The sequence below is a fragment of the Crocodylus siamensis genome, chromosome 4 (assembly GCF_052110815.1).
Source record: "Crocodylus siamensis isolate JL-2025a chromosome 4, ASM5211081v1, whole genome shotgun sequence".
Taxonomy (NCBI): domain Eukaryota; kingdom Metazoa; phylum Chordata; order Crocodylia; family Crocodylidae; genus Crocodylus; species Crocodylus siamensis.
In genome coordinates, this window is record NC_143398.1 from 64,231,065 (window position 1) to 64,251,026 (window position 19,962).

General features: G+C 39.8%; 2 protein-coding genes across 2 annotated transcripts in view; both read left to right on the top strand.

The window, feature by feature from the left end:
• The window catches only part of TBK1 (TANK binding kinase 1), a 43,954-nt gene extending 38,287 nt beyond the window's left edge, over window positions 1-5,667 (top strand). Inside the window, exons 19-21 of the mRNA XM_090042439.1 lie at window positions 739-845; window positions 1,268-1,339; window positions 2,754-5,667. Of these exons, the coding sequence (XP_089898565.1) occupies window positions 739-845; window positions 1,268-1,339; window positions 2,754-2,805 (231 nt within the window). The 3' untranslated portion in view covers window positions 2,806-5,667. The remainder of the gene's footprint in view (window positions 1-738; window positions 846-1,267; window positions 1,340-2,753) is intronic.
• Window positions 5,668-18,175: 12,508 nt separating this feature from the next.
• The window catches only part of RASSF3 (Ras association domain family member 3), a 151,325-nt gene continuing 149,538 nt past the window's right edge, over window positions 18,176-19,962 (top strand). The window contains exon 1 of the mRNA XM_090042440.1: window positions 18,176-18,360. Coding sequence (XP_089898566.1) covers window positions 18,240-18,360 — 121 coding nt within the window. The 5' untranslated portion in view covers window positions 18,176-18,239. The remainder of the gene's footprint in view (window positions 18,361-19,962) is intronic.

Here is a 19,962-nt window from a genome sequence, read left to right on the forward strand (position 1 = left end):
TATCTCTTCCAAAAGGCAAGAATTTTTAACGTTGATTCAGTGACCATTTGGGGTGTTTATCTATTTACAGCCACTGGAATCATTTAACAGCCAGGCTACTGAGGAATATTGAAGCACAAAAGGACATATCCTGCTTTCTTCTGCAGTATATAGCTATTCCTTAAAGATATATCAGATGATTAAATTATATTTATTATTCTTCATTATATAGTACGCACAGATACAAAACAAAGCTTAGGGCATAATAGTGTATGTATTTACATGTAGTATAAAGATTTATTTAAAACAAAACGTAAAATGAAAAGGTGTGGGATCTGCTGCTGAAAGTCCCAAGCAGAAGTCTTAGTGGAACAGTGTCACTATTGAAAGATTGTGTTCTAGTTAGAGTAGTTTACAGAGTCCCAGCCCATGGGTCAGGGCTCCATTTACTAGATTCTCAACAAACATATGACAGGGGGAAAGACCCTCCCTCAAAGAGCTTACAATCAAAGTACAAGATAATAGCCAACCGATACATGCAACAAACAGGAATTGATCCTCCTGTCTCCAGTACTCAGAACCACTGAGCCACTGCTCATCAGCATGACAAGCCACAGTCGCAGCACACCTGTGCCCAACCATTTTCACAGTATTTGTGAAAATTTAAATGAAAGATTTTGTTGTGAGTATTGAGGAGCATGCGGCAACTTGTTGATCCATGATCTTACGCAGGCTGCATAACTTACTTTCTGGTTACAGTTACAGGACACTCTGCCACAAAAAATGTTCGCTGCTTCTGCTGGAATGAAACCTACCATGAATCAAGTTTATCCAAGTTCAAACACATTAGTGGAAATGACTCTTGGGTAAGAATTTCTACATCAGTATTGTTCCTGCACCTTCTGTAAACCCCTGAATTAAGCTCAGGAATTTTGTCAGTTACAAAAGCAGACTTGTAATGCTAAATGATGTGCTTGTAGAAACAGGGGGATAAAAGCAATATACGCTTCACCATTTCCATTTTCCTCTTCTCTTGTTTTTTTTTCCCCTCAGTTGCCAACATAATGTTTTCCCATCTTTTTCACACAATGGCAAGTTGTCAAAACTTTACTGTAAAGAGTCATGGTAGTGTTTGGGGAGCATTAGAATATTTTATTATACTGAAGAAACTATTTCCATTAAAGTGCTTTCACTATTGTCTGTCATAATATTAAAATTGGCAGTGACTGCAATGGATAATCACTCCCTGTAATAATAAAAATGCTTCCTTCTATTTTTTGTTTTAAAGCATGAAGAAATTGAAAGAAGAGATGGAAGGCGTTGTTAAAGAATTAGCTGAGAATAATCACATTTTAGAAAGGCAAGTAGTTATATCCACTTTAAGGGAGGAACTAGTTTGGTATTGTTGATGGATCCAGTGAGCAAGGAGATGAACAAAAGATATTCTGTAGACTTTCCGAACTGCAGTAGGTATTACCCATTCCTAAACTGCTGTTCTGAGAAGCATTTCATGCTTTAAACAAAAGTGCGATTTGTTGTAGTACTATGGAAGTCAAATTCTGATTTGCATACCATAAGTCGTAAAATAATTTGGAGTGAGCTGATGGAAGTAACTGTTGCTCAGGGTGGGTAATGCTAGATTGAAGCTGTACTTCCTGAAAAGTTTGACAAGTCTCTCTCTAGATTTTTACATTTCAACCATCCCTTTGGTATAATTTTACAGTGAAATCTGGTTAATCAATTGCTGGGCTAAATCATTGCTGTGGTCTTCTTACTTTGTGAATTGAATCCCCACCAGAGTCCTGTTTATTTGTGTACAAAATACATTAACTACACTGTCATCTATTAAAGCATAATTAGTCATTTCCAAATGTTTATATACACTGACTCATAATAGAATCTGCTCCTGATAGTTTGCAAGCATTAACTGGCTTGAGCTAACTATTAAATTCTCTTCAGCTTTTCCTGGGTTAGCAAGACGGTGAACTGTTCTGTTTTGCAAAGCTATCTTTTACTTTGGCAGTGAGTGCAAAGCAGAAGTGCATGTAATAGTACAAAGTCTATCTTTTAACTGATTATTTTTCTCTACACATAATTTGTGTATAGGGAGCATTGCTTTTTTTTTGTAGTAAGAAATTTTACATAATCACAATGAGTACAATTCATGCTCAACATTTTTGTTTTTCATTATAAATATAAGAAATAAGTGTGTACTGTATCTTGAGACACTATACCTCATAAAGTTAAAACCACTGATAAATTAGTCATAGTAATTAATTGTTGTTTACCATTCACCTAGTGTGACTGTCCAGATTTTATTTGAATTTGTAAGAGTTATTCTTGTAGCTTCTCCTCTACTGAAGGATGACCAAGAAAGTTTGTCTTGCTTTTTATAAGAGTTTTTTAAAGTGCTTTAATTGATGGTACTTGTTACACTCAGAGTTATTCACCAATTTTGCCCAGAGAAGTACAAAATCCAAAACTATTCAGGTTTACTGGGATATTAGCAATGAAGCAAAACTATCAATGGTAGCTCTATATAGAAGGAATTGTACCATTATACTTACTTCTCACATGATTTCTCTGTGCGTACGAGAATTATATTCAAGAAATAAATGTTTCTTGAGGTTATATGCAAGGGAAGGAACAAAATTACATTACGCTCGAATGAAATTGGAAAGAAAATATTTCCTTTTTATACTTGGGTAAATGTTAATTGATTGTATATTGAACACATTTGAATGAGTTAAGAATAAACTGTTTCTTTCAATTAGGTTTGGTGCTTTGACTATGGATGGTGGCCTTCGGAATGTAGACTGTATCTAGCCTTCAAAGAAGCCTAAAAAGACTGGTTAGCTTTTTGGAGAAAAAATGCTGTCTGGGGCATTTAAGTGCAGAAAACAATTCTGTACCTACTTGTGTCTTCTGTAATTCTAGTATTTAACAAATTGTGTAAATATGTATTATACTGTAAATATAAAAATGATATCTTTTTTGTTAATGTTAAAATGGAATGGCTCTTCATGTTTAAAATTACCCTGGGAAACATACTTGTTCAAAGAACTCTAGCAAAGGTTAATGGCAAATGCATTGATAAATTGTCATTTATTTGCTGTGAATGTTGACCCTTTTTGCATCTTGATGAGTATTACTTCAGTATGTAGCTGAGGACACTGCTCATGATCTGTGAAATTTGAAGACCATCTTGCCTTGCCTTGCTTCTGTAATTTAGTATGAACAGGAGCTATGAATACAGGAGAGAGAGAGAGATGCATTTCTTCCTCATCCCCTTGTAAGCTATCAGTACGCTTACATGTGAGAGAACATAAAAAAATAATTTTTAAAATTACATTCTTATTCCGCTCCATACTTGGCACCATATTCTCTGTAATTATTGTATGACTATATTCTAAGCTAATATAGTCAGCTTATAGAAGGGTAAGTGTTCTGACTTGCAAATTCCGGATCAAAGTGCAAAACTTTAAATATTTAAAAGAACGCTTGACTCATTTTGTAGAGCACAGCAGCCTCAGAATTCATCTGGGGGCTTGGTTCTTACCGTGAGTGAAATACTCTTGTTAAAGATAAGGTTTTATTAAAATGGCTTTTCTCAGCCTCCAATTTAGGGGGTCACCATGAGGGTAAAGAGAAGACAAGGGGCCTCAGCATAATGGTTGTTCATTGTTGGAAGTCATAAGCCAGATTCAGTAGTTTTATTATTAGAAAAATAATATATTAATTTTAATTCTCAGAAAAGGATCAAACCTACCAAAGAAGGATGATGTTGCTTATTTTATGGCGATTTTGCTAAACTTGGCAGTAAAAAGATGAATGTCTGTGGCTTCTTCTACCTTTTAGCTTTTGTCACTTAAAAAGCTTGCAGTCAGAAGCAGCTATTAAATACAAACATTAGTGCAAGCAAAACCAGTAATTTCACCCAGCCCAACTCCAGTTAATGATTTTTCTCAACTTCAAACTACACAGCTCAACCCAAACATGTAGCATGAAATAATCTGCTTTAAAATGTATAAAATTAAAGTGGAAACAAATATTCTGTCTTGTCTAGAAGTATGTATAGTTCAAAGGGGTTCGGCAGTAATTCTGTACTGCTTTTCCATTTGCAGCCATTCCTAATTGTTAAAATTGGACAGGTGGTAGTATGCGGTCCCTCTTTTAGACGGATCCTAGGTTATTTAGGATTTTTCATAATAATAAAAAACAGCCAACTAAACAGCTGTGCATAAAACTCAGTTTGCTATGTTTCCCTTTCTTTCTTTCTGTTTCTACTGCAGAACAGGAATAACAACTTCAAAATATAACTGTAAATATTTTCATTTTATACTTAAAATAATAGCTTCTCGAGTTTTCATTTACGGTTAGTTGCTCTGATATTAAAGCGAGGGATATACTTTGCTTTGCTGTCTTGAATACTAGATTCCCATTTTGAATGATGGTCTTGGATTTCCTTCTGACTACTTGCTCCTTACCAACTCGAAATGTTAGCTGAACTAATGAAAAATCATTTAAACATCTGTAGGGGGAATGATGCATCTTGGTTTGTGAATTTTTTGGAGAAAATTACTGTGCAAACTAGCAGCCATTTTGTTGCATAAAAATGGGTGGGGGCGGTCTGGTCTGGGTTTGTCATGGCATTCAAAGTGTTTATTTCATTCAGTGTTATCTCCATGCAAATGATTTACTCATGCCAGCAATCCCATTGAAAATTTTATGCACAGAGATGTTAGAGCAGTGATTCTCAGCCCTACTGAGTCACCCCTCCATATCTTTTGTGAATTGAATAGCACCCAATTTAAAAAAAAATGTTTGTACATATGAGTGCTTACCTCCTTGCAGAAGGCCTGGGCAGTGGGGTAGGAGTTCCTCCAGGCAAAAAAAAGCCTGAGCCTGTGTATGTCTGCCTATGTCTTCTGTGTTAGAGAATCGGGTCCTTTAAGTTGCACATACATGTATATTAGAATTCCTGCAATTTTCTGTAATGCTAATATTAATTATTTTAAGGAATCTTAATTTTGCAAAATAAATTGATTTGTTGGTTGGAGTATCTAGTTTTTTAATGAAAGAAACAAGGAGTCAGCTACAGACATCTTGTTTGCTTACACTGAAGCAGGTTGAATGGTGGAAGGTTAATAGTTGTAAGCATATTTTGTATATCACAGTATACGCTGGCTTACTACTGTCACAAGAATGAGAATGTTGCTGTTTTGTATCATGTTGCTTTACAACATGTTCATTTTAAACTGCTGGTTTTAGTTTTGTGAGCACATCAGTAATGTATATAGGCTTGTTAAAAATCACTGTGGGAAATGTATCTTGTTACACCGTCACTAACAGACTTGTAGTCAACTGTAGTAAACAATCAGTAAGACAATTGCTTTTTATAAAAAATCTTATTGGCCGCGATGCATAATTCTGTACCATGCAATTGGATGTGTTCTTATCAAGTGTCCTGATACTATCCATCATTCTATGAGGTATTGTAGGCTTGGTTTAAAAAAATAGGCAATGAAAAATAATATGTTGTTTTTCCATCTAAAGCTAATTTACTGTTTTGGGATTCTACTGTAATACACTACTATAATCCATTAATTTAACAAGCCTGTCTACATATTAGTTGTAAAAATGCATGAGTGAATTACTGTTTAGATGAATACAGTGTCACTATATTTCCATGATGTGTTTTAATAATTTATGCCTTCTTGTCGTCGTCCTTTTACTTAAAACTATATAGGCTTCTTACTTTTCACAATAAAACATTTGTTACCTTCTCTAAATCCAGGGAATTGAAGGGATGAAGATTATAAATGTTAAAACATTATTTAGATTGCATTGGCACTCAAATTACTCTGGTTGCTATCCAAACACAAAAAAGCTGGTTTCTATCCTGTACAATAGTGTAAATGCCAAGCATAGGCTACATGCCAGCAGAGTTACGCAGTGTTAAAACTGCTTATGCCCTTTCTCTGCAGGAAGTGCCACAGGTTGAGCTGAATCAGTGCTAACACAATAGATGTTAAAGGTCCCCATAGCTACATGTAGGAATTCATTAAAAATAGATTGTAATGCTATTGTAAAGATTATAAAAATCAGGAGGTGTGCCACCTTAAACCTCTTTAACCATAAATGGAGCCTTAAAAGAAAGTGGAAACAAACTGGAGCTAGACAAAACTGCTTTGGGTAACTGTAGAGCCAGAACTGGTCCAATTCTGAAGTCTACTACTGGCTAGGATGTAGGTTTACAACTACTGTAAATATTTAAGTCAAATTCTTTACTACTTGTTCTAGAAGAATTATGGACATTAGGCTTTTACTCATTGACCTACAGCTGTGAGTTACTGATTTGAAAGTCAAGGTGTTCAAACCCCACTGCTGGACACTATGAAGGGAAGTGTGGTTATATGCTTATGCTATGGACAGACCACTTTAACAAACAAACAAACATTTTGTGTTTAAACTATGAATCCCAAAGTACATCTTCTAATACTTAAATTAATCGTCACATGTTTTGCCTGTATAGCCCACTGATCAAGAGAAGTTTTGTGTGTTGTCTCAGGGGTCAAGCCACAGAGGATGTTGTCTGCAAAACTGACAACCTGGCTCTTCAGCACAAACTATAAAGGCACAAGCTTTTCATTTTTTTTTTTTTGTCAACCTTTCCATCGCTGGTACTAGCCAAAATGGCAGCATTTACAAATGCCCCTTACTGGCTTATTTTTTTTAAACTGACAGGTATGCTTTATATTAGCAGGTAAATAGCAATAAGTAAAGCTCTTGTGTAAAGTTGGCATGTGCAGACTGCCACCCTTGTAGGAGGCTGTGGAGTATTTGGTATCTCTGAAGACATTGCACAGATTTGCACAGTTGCATCATTGCTGTTAAACATAGATGGCTGCTCTTTGTTTATCTTTTTGTGATGTGATCATATCACACTCTGACACCCTCCAGGTGAACTGAGTAGTCGGACACTGCTTTGACATAGCTTTTTCTTTGTGATACCTGGGCAGATGCAGTTCCTCTTTTCCTTCCTTTGGGGAACCTATCCACTAAGATAGGCTACAGCTGTATACAAACAAAAACAAGTAAACAATAGTGACAGTTAAGGTTATGGCATCCATCCTAAACTTTACGGCAAGGGTTCCCATTGCATGGCCTGTGTGCCAAACGTGTCCTGTGACCCACTTTGATGCAGCCCTTGGCCCACTAGTACTTTTTGACCAATAAAACCAGGAGTCCTTGAAGCATGGCCTATGAGCACCTGAATGCAGTCCAGCAATCCAGGGCTGCTCTTGGGAATGGGACTTCAGGAAACCCTGTTTCAAAGGCATAAACACATAAAGGGGAAAGACTTATGGATTCCTTTCTACTTTCATGCAGCTTGCAGCACTCTCAGTGCCAACTTCAGCTTTCTCTTTCCATCTCAAACCCAGCAAGTTTGGTGAACCTGGGTTAGGTACATGGGTGCTGACTTTGGTTTTTGCAAGTGGTTGTGGGTTTTTTGCATTCCTATGCTGAGTCCTGTGCATGCCCAGAAGAGGCAGCATGTTACTTCAACCCAGCTCACCTGCCATGGCTTATGGGTGCTGAGCACATGCTAATATTTTTTCATGGGTGCTTGAGTCCCAGGACACCCAGGGACTTGGTGCCTATGGTTAGGCAACATTTAAGGATGTGTGTGTGTGTCCTGCTGCAGCCTTAACTCTCTAAAACATACTTGTTTGCTAGTCTAGAAAAGGGAGCTCCCATGGTGCCGGAAGCTAAGCACTTGTGGTATTTCTAGTCTTATTCACACTGCCTTGGCTTCATTTCTGTGCTGCTTAGACCTTGCATGCTACTGCTGAACTGTAGAGGGAGTAAAGGGTTTGCTTTAGCTTCCAGCAAGCGGGGCAGGTATGAACAGGTTAAGGGAGCTGATCTTGCAGGAAATCTATATAGCTGGTTAACAAGCTGTCAAATTATAGAGACTGCATTTTCTCTCCTACATCAGAGGGCAGCTCCCCTCTGCTCCCTCTGCACAGGGAGTGAATTTTGCAGGGGAGGGGAAATGGGGGTGAGGTTTATACTCAGTTTTTTAAAGGTTTTGAAGATCGGTAAAAGGGGCTAAGCCAAGGGAAATGAGCCCCATCTAGTAGCACTGACCAGTCTGGCATAGGCAGCCGCAGCCCACCGCAGAGCTCCCATTAGTTATATCTGCACTTAGCAACCCCTATCCCCATTGCAGGTGTGAGGCATTTTCTGTTGCCACTCATGGTTATCAATCTATAATAATTTTTCATATGTAAATGTTAAAGAGAAAAACACCATGTTTCATCTATGGGTGGATCTAGGATTTCCTAAAGGGAGGTGCAGCAAACTGCCCCTCAGACCATGGGAGATACCCCACGGCCTCTAGGCTGGCTGGGGACATTGGGGAGTTCGGTGCAGGAAGCAGGTGTATGAAAGGGCTGCCGACACTGTCTCTGGCTGAGCCAGGCCTGGGGCTGTGGGGAGCAGCTGTGCAGGATGCCACACTCAGGGACAGTAGGAATAGTGCACAGGTTCCTCCGTCTGGTGGCTGCTCCCTGCCTGGGTCAGGGACTGCACTGTTCCTATTCCTGGCAGAGCATGGTGCCCCATTCAGCTGCTTCCTGCAGCTGGAGCGGGGCAGGAGTGGCTCTAGGGCTCTCTCTGCATTTGGGTCAGCTGAGGACAGCAGCAGCAGCAATGAAAAGGAGGTACAACCAGACTGCTGTACCCTCTGGATTTGTTCCCTGGGTTCCTCTAGTCTTCTACTACTATAGAAATATTACTTCCACTATGACAAGGTTTTTTCTGTTTGTTTTTTTTAATTTCTAGTGTATGGGTGAAGAAAGCTACCTGTCTTTATCTGGTTTTAAGTTAAAAACAGGTGTCACCATGTTCTTATGATTCAAACTAATTTTGCTCAGTCTCTTATCTTCCATATTGTTTTTGCGTTTGATTACTTGTTGCTTTTTTTTTTAAAGTGCAGGTGCTTAAATATACAAAGGTGGGTTTGTGTATTAAAAGCACTAGGGAGAAAACAGCTGGTACTCTGCAAACATGCTTTTTTGTTTGTGAACACTGGGACAAGATCTGCTGCTCTGAAACTGGTTTTACTTTTTGCAGTATAATTTTGCTTACTGGATTCAAAACCGCAGTTTTCAAACCATAGCTGATCCTTTACACAACTATCCAGATTCAGTCTAGACAAATGTGTTCACTGCTGCAACCAATTTTTCTAGCATTAAGTATCATACGTTTTCATATGATCAGTATGAAGTCTATTTAAGTTTTCATAATTAATTGACAAAATAATTTCAGGTACTACTTTTGCCTCAAAACAGGGCTGTTCAGCAGGTGTGCAGCCCACGAGGGGCTAGCATGTGGCCTGCAGGCTCCTGCCCAGCTGCCTCTCCCATTGCTCCTACTGCAGCAGCAGTTGGGGTCTTTAGACTCCCCCTCCCTCCTCCAGCTTCTGTTTCCTGCCCCTACTTTAGGGTTGGGGTGGCATAGCATGGCAGGGAGCTGGGCTGCCCATGGTGCACATGTGGCAGGGACTCCAGCCACCAGGAAAGGGTGTGGGTGCTGTGCACAACAAGGTAAAGGCCTGGGGTGCACACAGTGGCAGAGGGGTGGCTGCCTCCACTTACCTTGGTGCTTCTCAACTAGGGTGCTGCCATGTGGTCTGCTCTGCCTGTATTAGGGTTTTGTGACAAACCTAAAGCAGGCAGGAGCCGAGGTGCAACTATGTTTTGCACCCTTAGCAAAGATCCCCTGTGTCCCTGGGCTGGGGGAGGAAAGGAGGGGGTCTTACTGCCTTGGGTGTCCCCCAGATCCTCCAACCAGGCAATCAAAGACCTGCTTCAGCTCAGTCTGACTCTGCCTGAGTGGTGTAAAGTGTTGTTCCAGCCTAGCCTGGCTCTGAGGGAGATACGTGCAGAGCAGCATGAACAGCTGCCCCAAAGCCCAGTCTGAGCCCTCCAGACAGACATTGCTGAGGTCCAGAGCCAGAGCACATCCTCTTACCACAGCCTTTTCTACTCTGATCCCACAGAGGGGCACAGGATAGTCCTACCAACACTTCATGCCCCTGTTTCTGAGACAACCAGGAAGGGCGTGGGCTCCAGCTGGTTTTCAATCTGCCTCTACAAGCTGTGGATCACTCATGTTAGGGCACCCCAAGGCGCCACACTATTACTATCTGAATTGCCCAAGCCATTCAAGGTTCCAAGAGGCTGCAACAGGTCCGTCCTCCCCCGCCCAGTCCCCTGAAAGGAGGCCCAGGGAGAGGGAACCCTTGCAGCCATCACCGTCAGTGTTTCCAACTGAGTCCAACTGGAACAGGCAGGAGCAGCTTCCCTCTCCCCTGGGACAGCGGGGTAAGCAGCAGGGGCAGGCAAGGAAGAGAGTGTGCCTTTGAGCACCAAGGGGAAGAGGGGGGATTCTGATAAAAAAAAAAAAGTCCCCAGAAGCTCCAGCAGCATGGTCTGCCCACACCAGTGGGTGGGAGGAGGAGAAGGCTAGCTGCTCCTGCACACCTTCTTTTTTCCAGATCCTGGATTTGCTCCTGAAAACAGCCTATGAATTAGCCTAGAAAGTGAAGCTTAGCTTTGTTTCTAAGGACTGTTGCCTTATGGTATCAATCTTCCAAAGTGATATCCCAGGTTTGTGTATCCAAAATTGTTTCGCAGCAATTTTCCAAAAATGCAGTGGAGAAAGGAAGTTGCCACTTAGTCATTTTTTCTGACAAGGTCTTCAAAAGCAGGCCATTACAGGGATAGTGGAAGTTTTTTAATCGTAATGGACCCATCATTTCCCTCATTCTCTCATGTACTTCTCTTCCTCCTCCTCTTTCTTGTCCAGTTTCTTCCATCCCCTTATTAATCTTTTTCTTTCCAGCCTTGGCTAGAGCAGCTCTTTTTCCATGGTGGTATCTCTTCTTGGCTATAATGGGCCTTTGTGAACTTCTAAGGGCTTGTTTGTGTGCGGGGATTTACTTGAAAGCAATCTAACTACTTCGTATAAACATGCAGTAGCTGTGTCCAGATGTAATAGTCTGGTTTTACTACACTGGAAGTCATTGCTTTCACACTGGGGTGATGGAGGTTTTCCTCTGAAGCATGTGCTTGGCATGTACAAGAGTATCCCACACTCCTTTGCATTGTTGCTCAGCATTGCATATTGTGGGAATGGTCCCAGGCTGAATGGCTAGCTGTCTAACAAGAGGTAACTGGAAGTGCCACGCTGGGGAGGGGGATCACACTGAAATTCCCTCTCAGCATCCCACGATCTGTCTCTCTTTGGGTTCCTGATGCCATTATCGAATTCCTGACAGGTCCTTATGGATGAAACAGGTCACTAGTTGACACATGCAGCACCTTGCCCTGATGTATTTGGTAAGTATGTTACTGCCAGATAGCTAAGATTTTGAAAGCCAACGACTGCACCACCAAGCAGCAGTTGCTGGTCATGCAGTCCTCAGAGTCCTCTTTATCAATTGGTATGTGTCTAAGATTAACAGTGGGTATTTGTTGGCATCCTATGCCAAAATCCTGCCCATCTCTTTGGCAGGTGGGTAAGAAGTTGGAAAACTGTTGGAAGTCCAGTTTTTCCCCTTATCCTTCTTATATGCCACTTTCATATCTTTGATTTTGACATAACAGGGTATGACATCTTTGGGATGCTAATAGCCTGTGGCAGAAATATACATAATGCAGAGAGAGAAAAACGAAGATGTTAGGTGTGTTTTGAGGTACATTGCCCCCTGGAGTGTGTGAGGGTGAGGAAAGGCAGACTCTGACCTCTGCCTTTGCACAGGGTTTCAGAGACAGAATATGTCTTCATGTGTGTTTGTATAACATTTAATGGTTTGTATAATGTTTAATGCACTAGGCTCTCAGTCTTGATTGGGGCCTCTGGTGCAGAGTAAACGGCAAATGTTAGAGACCATGGTGCCTTTTCCAATATTTCACAAATGAAATATAGGAGTGGTAGTGAAAGTCAAAAATTAATAACAAGATTTCTAAGGGGAGACGCCAAGCTAAGATCACAGGCTAGCAGCCACTGCCACTCAAACACAAGGAGCCTGTGGATGCCATCCCAGTGAAACTACCTGCAGACATGCATGCAGGAGTGAGTAGAAAATAGACCCACACGTGCCCATGTTTCCCCCAAACAGAGCCTCCTTTCTCATCTGATAGATGGAGAGCTTGGCTAGACTTAGGAGGAGGTTCACCAGAAGGTCCTAAGGTTGTAGTTAGTAAGGAGGACAGTGAGAAGCCAAAACAGTGCAGCAGCTTTCGGACTCGGAAGCTGAGCAAATGCCAAAGGGAACAGCAGAGCAATCTTTGGGGGTGCTCTGGGATGTGTGGGCTGGATGGGGGGCAGGGGAACTACTGAAATCTTTGGAGGAGGCAGCCTCTGGCTGGAGGGCCTCTGCCTTGATTGAAGCAGAGCTGTCTCCTTTGCAGCTTAGCACTTTGGGCTGCCCTTGTTCTGCCCAGCAAGAAGTAAAGTCCTCGTTCAGGCATGGAATTGGATGCTAGCTCCTTGAGGGAGGGCCATGGACAGCCAGGGAGAGTGAAGGACCTAAAGGCCAGAGTCTCAGAGTGGGAAGGAGCCAGGACATCCCCTCTGCTCTAATAGTACACCTGGACTGCCTTTGGAGATCAGCCATGGCCATGGTGGTCCTGGGCAAGCAACCCTCCTCCATCCTGGGGCGGGGGTGGAAACGACACTTTGTGACATTACTGAATACTTATTTAGTACTTTTTAAATCCTACTTGTTTAGCCCATGAGTGAATGCAGTAATGATTGAATGAAGGACACTAATTTAGACACTGTCCACCTAGAGTTTTTTCCCTCCTGAAGTTTTCTGTGGTCAGCATGACCAGGCACATAGGTTGGCCTCAGGGAGCAATTTTGAGCTCTGTGATTTTGTGTGTGATAAGTCTGACTAGGCAAGACTACAGATGGGTTATGAAAGGAACCTCCATTGGACAAACAGGGGAGAGGGAAAATGCTTGAGAGCACCCCATGCTGTGCAGGAAAGATGGCAGGAGCTACTATTCCTGCTTTGTACTACCTCCAAACACATGTTGGTGCTGGGGCAGAAGAGGAACTACTTTAGTTGTGAAGTCCTGATTTCTTCTCTCAAATACAAAAACAACTGATCTTGCCTGCTCTTAGTCAATTGGCCTCTTACTTGAAGGTGAAAATGAAATCTGGCTTCTTGCCATTAGTTTAAATGTCACCAAATAAACTGCTGCATACGTAAGTGCCACCAAGTTCAAAGTGGGAACCCCTATTGCTGTTTAGCAAGAGCAGGGTTGTTATTTGTTACGTATGTTACGTTAGCATCTAGAAGTTGTTGAAGCAAAATTTGCATCCCAAAGGGCTTACAGAATTGCCCACATGCACAAGTGGCCAAGTAGCAAGAGAGGAGGAAATTAGTGAAGTATTGAGGAAATTATTGTTATTTTGTATTACAATGGCTCCTGGAGACCCCGTCCAAGATAGAGGCCCCGTTAGGCAGCGTGCATGCATGCAGTGAGATGGATCCAGCTCCAGGGAATTCTTTGGAGCAGGGACTGTTAAGGTAAAGGCATCAAGAGGTGAAGTGACTTGTCCAGGATGTTAGTGGCTGAGCCAGAGCTAGAAACCAACTCTCTCGAGTTCTTGGCCAGTACTCTATCCACTAGACTTTGCTACCTCCACTGATCCATTCTGACTGTGGCTCGGTGGTATTTGCAAGGAACTGAGATTCTAGTGATATTGATGGACTTATCTGTCAATATATTTAAGCAAAGGTTAGTATGTTGAGTATCAGGAAGAAAGTAATAACAATTTCTCTGGATGGAGTTATGGACTGATGGAAATTCAGTTTTCCCTCGTCTGTTCTGAACACTGATGAATACCTTTTTAATTTATCCCAATAATGTCTCAGGAGAGCATTGCATGTCTAGAATCTTAGGGACAACAGTCTCAGAGCATGTGGAGAGGCCTTAGGAAGAAAAGAAAGGGCTGTGATGAAAAGTGGGCTCTGCATCGCCTTAGAATGTATTTATCGTTCATTTTCCAATTCAAGTTATGTGCTACCTAACATGTTTTAAGACTAAAGCAAAAAAGAAGGGGCAGGAAACATTCTTCTGTCTGCGGAAAGAAAATGTACAAGGTTTACATTTTTCAAACTGAAGTATAAGCAGCGTGTAAACACTCAATCCAGATGCCTGCTTCAGAAAAGTTTTTTTTTACAGATTCTTAGTGTATATACTTTACGCTAAATAAAGTTCAAATTACTCTTTTCTTAACTAACCAAATTGGGATGAATGATGACAGGAATTATCATCTCCAGTTGACAGAATATAAGCTTCATGGTTAACACAATAGTTTCAATTTTTTGTATCGCTGACCTGATTTCCATTGTTGCTTTCCATGCAAGCTTCCAAGGAGACGTCTACTAACTTTGGCATATAGTCAACCCAAGCCCACAGGCAAGGTGATTTATCATCCACTGAATTTAATCTTGTGTGTCAAATCATGTCACAGGATGCCTCGACACCTGCTCTCCAGTCTCCAGTCCTAGCTTCTAGTTTTATTTTCTCTGCATTCTGAAATGAAATCACTTTGAAAAGTGACCTTTCCTGCTGAGAGTCAAATCAAAGTCCAGTCACTTCTTATTATGACAGTACCTGATGTGTGGCTAAACTTTAAATTTAAATGTTTTGTATAGTTTTCATTACAAACTATTCTTTTCACCAACACACAGCTTTTCATTTTTAATTTCAATATGTAATATAATGTAATATGATGCAACATCCAAGGCAAATTTCTATAAGAAAAAACCTGAAGTTGTAAAGGGAAGCTCAAAATCATCACTCTCCAAAAATGAGTCCATGACCATCATGATACTCAAACACACAAATATACTTGCATGATCTGTAACATACGCTCTTTCAATTTAGGATCATCACAGTCCTCTTCGGCATGTGCACATTTCAAACCCCAGGAAAAGGTTATGAAATAAATCACACATTTTAATTTATGAATCTAATTAAAATGCAATCAAACGTATTCCATATATATCAGAAATGATTAAGTCAGATCAGCTATACAATGAACATCACAAATAACAATCCAAACACATATTACTGAAATGTTCACATGCATCAGGTTTATATAATAAGAAATGCACAGGTTGGTATATTAAGGTTTTCTGTCACCGTAAAGGACAGCAAATTGCTCTGTGGGGCTCTGGGAACATCACATTTCCTGCAGGAGCCCTTCTTTTAAGAGAAAAAATTAGCTTAGCTAAGATTCCCTATCTGGAAGTGTTACAAAGTGTAATCTTGTAGGTTGGCTGCTGCAGAAAATGGAAAGGACACATTTGATGTGCTGAATGTGTATTTAATTAGTTAGACAAGGTTCGTTGGGTAGATGTGATTATTTTTTATTAGACCAACTAAGTAGATGGAAAAATTGTTCTTTGCAAGCTTTCAGGCACAAACACATGATGAAGGGTGTTTGTGCCCAAAAGCTTGCAAAGAATAATTTTTCCAACTATTTAGTTGGTCTAATAAAAAAGATATCACATCTATCCAAAGAACCTTGCCTGTCTATGTCCTTAAACCAACAAAGCTACAACAAACAAACCTATTTAATTAGATTTATTTGAACAAATACACCAGTCCTTGAAGAGACTGAAACCCATGTGGCTGGGGGGTGTACCTCATGCCCGCAGGACAGTGAGTTAATTTAAAAAAGGTCAGTTGAGTCACTGACAGTTGTTAGCAGATTTGGGACTAGACTCTTGTGTTTCTGATTATCTGCTCTGAACTCAGTCCACTGAACTGTACTGCAAGACTGCCTGAAATAATTTTTGGCTTATTTTAGTGGCAGAACTAGACATGGACTCAGCTATAGTATAGGAGTTCCTTTTTTATTTAAGTCTTTATTTAAGTATGCTTCCAAATGATACTTTTCTTTTTTAACTTGAAAGATTCCCCCCCTCCTCCCCATGTGATTTATATAGATCTTATTTTAAGAAACAGTTTTGGCCATGTCATTACTTTTCATCAGGGAAAGGATTCTTGGAAAACTAGTTTTGCGTTCAAGGTGTTCTCAAAGCACCAGAAAAACAAAGACATGACACTATCCCTAAACTATCTTGGTCTAGCTGCAGGGAGGCCTGGTACATCTATGCTGAATTAGAGCATAAGTTTTAGGAAAGGGCCTAGTCTTGATTTAAGTGATGGAGAGCCTACCAAATTACTTGGTGACATGGCCAAGTACTAAAAAAAAAATCAAGTTGTACTATGCAGATCAGCCTGTTTGTAATGTAGCATAAGTACAGGTTTATTTAGCACTTATTTTTATTTGATGGTTTGGATGCTGTTGTCATAAAGGAATCTGCAGTATTTTGTGACATAGCTTTACTGACAAGGCTAGAAACATGCAATTTTTTAATATTGTGGTACATCAGTCTGTTTTGATTTGTTATGCTGAATTTTTTTAATTACTATTAAAATGCAAGTATAAGAAAATGATGAACTAATCATGTTTTCTATTTAGCTAAACAAAATATCTGCATTCTGCTAAAATTTGTTCACTGAAGTTTTGGTGTTAAAAACATGCTGTCTGCATGAACTTGTAATTATCATATAAAACCAATCATCCTTAAAACCAGTTTTACTTTTCTGCTGTCTGGATTAATAAACATTTATTTGTTTGTGGTTTGGCTCTTGTGTGTGTGTTTAGGTATAGTTTTCAGTAATATATTACGTTGTTGCAGTACCTGGAAAATCTTATTTGTTAAATGCAAAATTGAGAAAAGCCAGTTATCTAGTGACTACTTGCATTTTCTGAATTGGGTGACCGACCTCCTACTTGTGCTAAAACTATCACTTTGCTAGTAGATGCCTGCTGGCATGCATGTGTACAACTAAAACAATAGATAGCTCTCTCAGCTTGAGTCCTCACTCCTCTACTTTAATTGACACTGCCTGAAGAATGTGACAGATCTGGTATAAATGGAAATGTTTGTTTTGTTTTCAGAGACATATTGACCAAAGGAAATGCAATCTATCTAGCTTATGTCTGAGAAATGGCAGTATGTTAAAAATATCTGATCTGTAAAATGGGGTTAAATTTTTTACATATTTTAGCGTATAGGAATACAATGTAAGTTCTAAAACATTAATATTTACTGAAGCATTGTGAATCCAACTTTGTGTTATAAGCTGTTGCTTACTGCATTTTTAACTTTTGTCTACAATGGCTTGAAAATATTACATGGTGTCATCCAGATCGATCAGAAAAAAATTAATAAGATGAGAAGATGCTGAAGAAAAATACTCAAAATAATTTATCAGAAAAAAATAAAATGCCAAAGACAAATACTCAAAATAATCAGGGGTAAAACATGTTAAAGTTAGGAAATCTTTCAACCATTTGTGCAGTTTAAAAATATACATAAGAACACATGTTAAGTGTTTCTATATTAGTGAATGGGTGCATATATAAATATACTGCAATTCTGGCTATATTTAAATTTATGTCTTGCTTGAAGCATGTAGTCTCTGCCCTGAGTGCCATAAAAATCCTTAGTTGCCAAGATAATAATAAAAGGTGGGATCTTGGAAAATGATAGTACTGGTAAATTACTACACTTTTAATTAATGTTGACTTTAAAAGGATTATAAGGCAATTTTTAACTGTTTACCTACAGAATTTTAATTTCATTTGATATGGAGAGGCATCATCACGTGACTTCACAGGAAACCATCTGTAGGGGACTGTTTGGGGAATATCCTTTTGAGATCAATAAATAGCTCTTGATAGGAGAATTACTATATGCTTTTCTGAGTTTAAGTTCAGCTGGCAGACTTGAGAAGGTGGTTAGAGAAGAACAAGAGATTTTCACAAAGCCTATTTAATGCATTTTGTTTTGACATTATTGGAAAGACAGCACGGGGTTACACTTCTTCAGCAGCTTGAAGCGTTTATCTTTGTTTAGCCAAAACATCTATTAATATAGCTGTTTCTTGTTAGAAAGAGGGAGGTCTAAAGGACATCCAACTGAGTAGCTGAGAGGGAGGGGATTTAGGACTAACAGGTGGTCTTGAGACATACTGGCTAAGTCTCAATTCACTGCTAACATGCCATGTGTGGGCATTCATGGGCTTTCCTTTCTCATCTTGTCTGCGCATTTCTGTTGTTTTTGATATAACTGCAGGGTGTTTTTAGCTATGGCAATAAGAAATGACTTTAGCAAAACCATCAGAAGGATTGCACGTTTTTTTTACTGGTTCCCCAAATCACTGAGCAACTCAAGAAAAAGGAAAGCCAAGCTTCTCTGGAGGTCTGCTGGTAAGTCCACTGCTGTGTTTCTTAAGATAATTTTTTTTCTGCTACAGAGAGATGATAAAAATGAAGATGATTTGTTTTTATTCTCTGCAGAGTACTTTTCTCTGTATTTTGGCATTTGCTATAGGATGCAAACGGAGACATCTGTAAAAAATATTTGGAAACTCATTTACTATGTTGTTTGAAATTGTTCAGAATAGAGATTGCATCAAAGATGTATTAGCTTTCATGACTATGATATTTACTTTTCCTCTTTATAAGGCTGGGAATAATTCACTTTTTCTACACTATCATGTACATATGGGATCTGAGAGACTTCTGGCTCAAAGATCTATCAGTAAGTTATTTTTAGTTTTAGCATCTCTTCATATAGTACTAACATATCAGAAGGCTTGATGGAGAGAGAACCTGATGAAGTCCTTAATTCGTTACATAGATGTCACTAGATGGTTATACAAAATGGTAATCCAGTTAGGAGGGGAACTGTGTTTGGCAGATATGCAGGTTTTATCATCCAGGTTACCGCTTGGAATCAAGCTCACATCAGCAATGACTCAAAGTGATTGCATCTAAAGACTCTTAATTGATTTTGGTCAAATCAGATAGTTTACTTAAGCCAGTTCCATGTGGAAAAGTAACTGCATTTCTCAAGTGCCCTACATGATGGTGATGGAAACCTTCTTTCTTAAAAACCATCAAATGCCATCACCCACAGTAGTTGGTCCTTAAGGTTAGGATTGAGTCACATTAGCAGGACAATTTAGAAAACAAACACTTTTTCCATTTAAGCTGTTGCACCTGTTCTGTAAATGGTAGAGGTCTTTATTCTGCAAGGCAACCTTGCTTCTGGTAAACACCAGGTTAACTTAAAATGGTACAATGGTCAGTTAAGAATGTAGGAACTGCCATTTATTGGGTCCAACTACAGTCCATCTGGTCCCCAATATCTTGTCTTACACAGTGGCAGAATATGGATGCTGGGGCAGAGGGTGAACAGGGTATGCCCAAAATCTTCTACTCCATGCTCCTCTCCCATTGCAGTTTCCAGAAATCAGAGGTTTAAGAAGTTCTGAGTCAGAGACTGTACCCCTCTTTGCCATGTTCTGGCAAATTGACCTTTTCTCTATGGAACTTTTCTCTAATAATTTGTGGACTGATGGATCTTTTCTCTAAGAATTTGTCCAATCCCCTTTTGAACTAAGTTAAGCTACCAGCCTCCCTAACATCTTGTGGCAATGAGTTTCACAAGTTAATTACATGCTGTCTGAAAAAGAACTTCATCTTATTAGTTTTAAACGTACTACCCAATAGTTTTGGCTTGTGTCCTAGTCCTAGTATTTTGACAGACTGTAAATAATAAATCCCAGTTGTGAGGGTCTTCCAGCTTTCTCATTAAACTTTTATGGGATATCTTTGTACAATCTTGTAGCTGAACAATCAAAGTCAAAGGTCCACCTGTAACTAGCAGCCCATCAGGTTAGTATGGTTACGGAGCATCAGTTTCTTGTAGCCAGCAACACACAAAGGAGTGATGTGATTAGCACATCCAGCCACTTTTGAATCCCCAGCCTACATAGCTAAGTGCCTATGTCTAGTTGGGAGGCA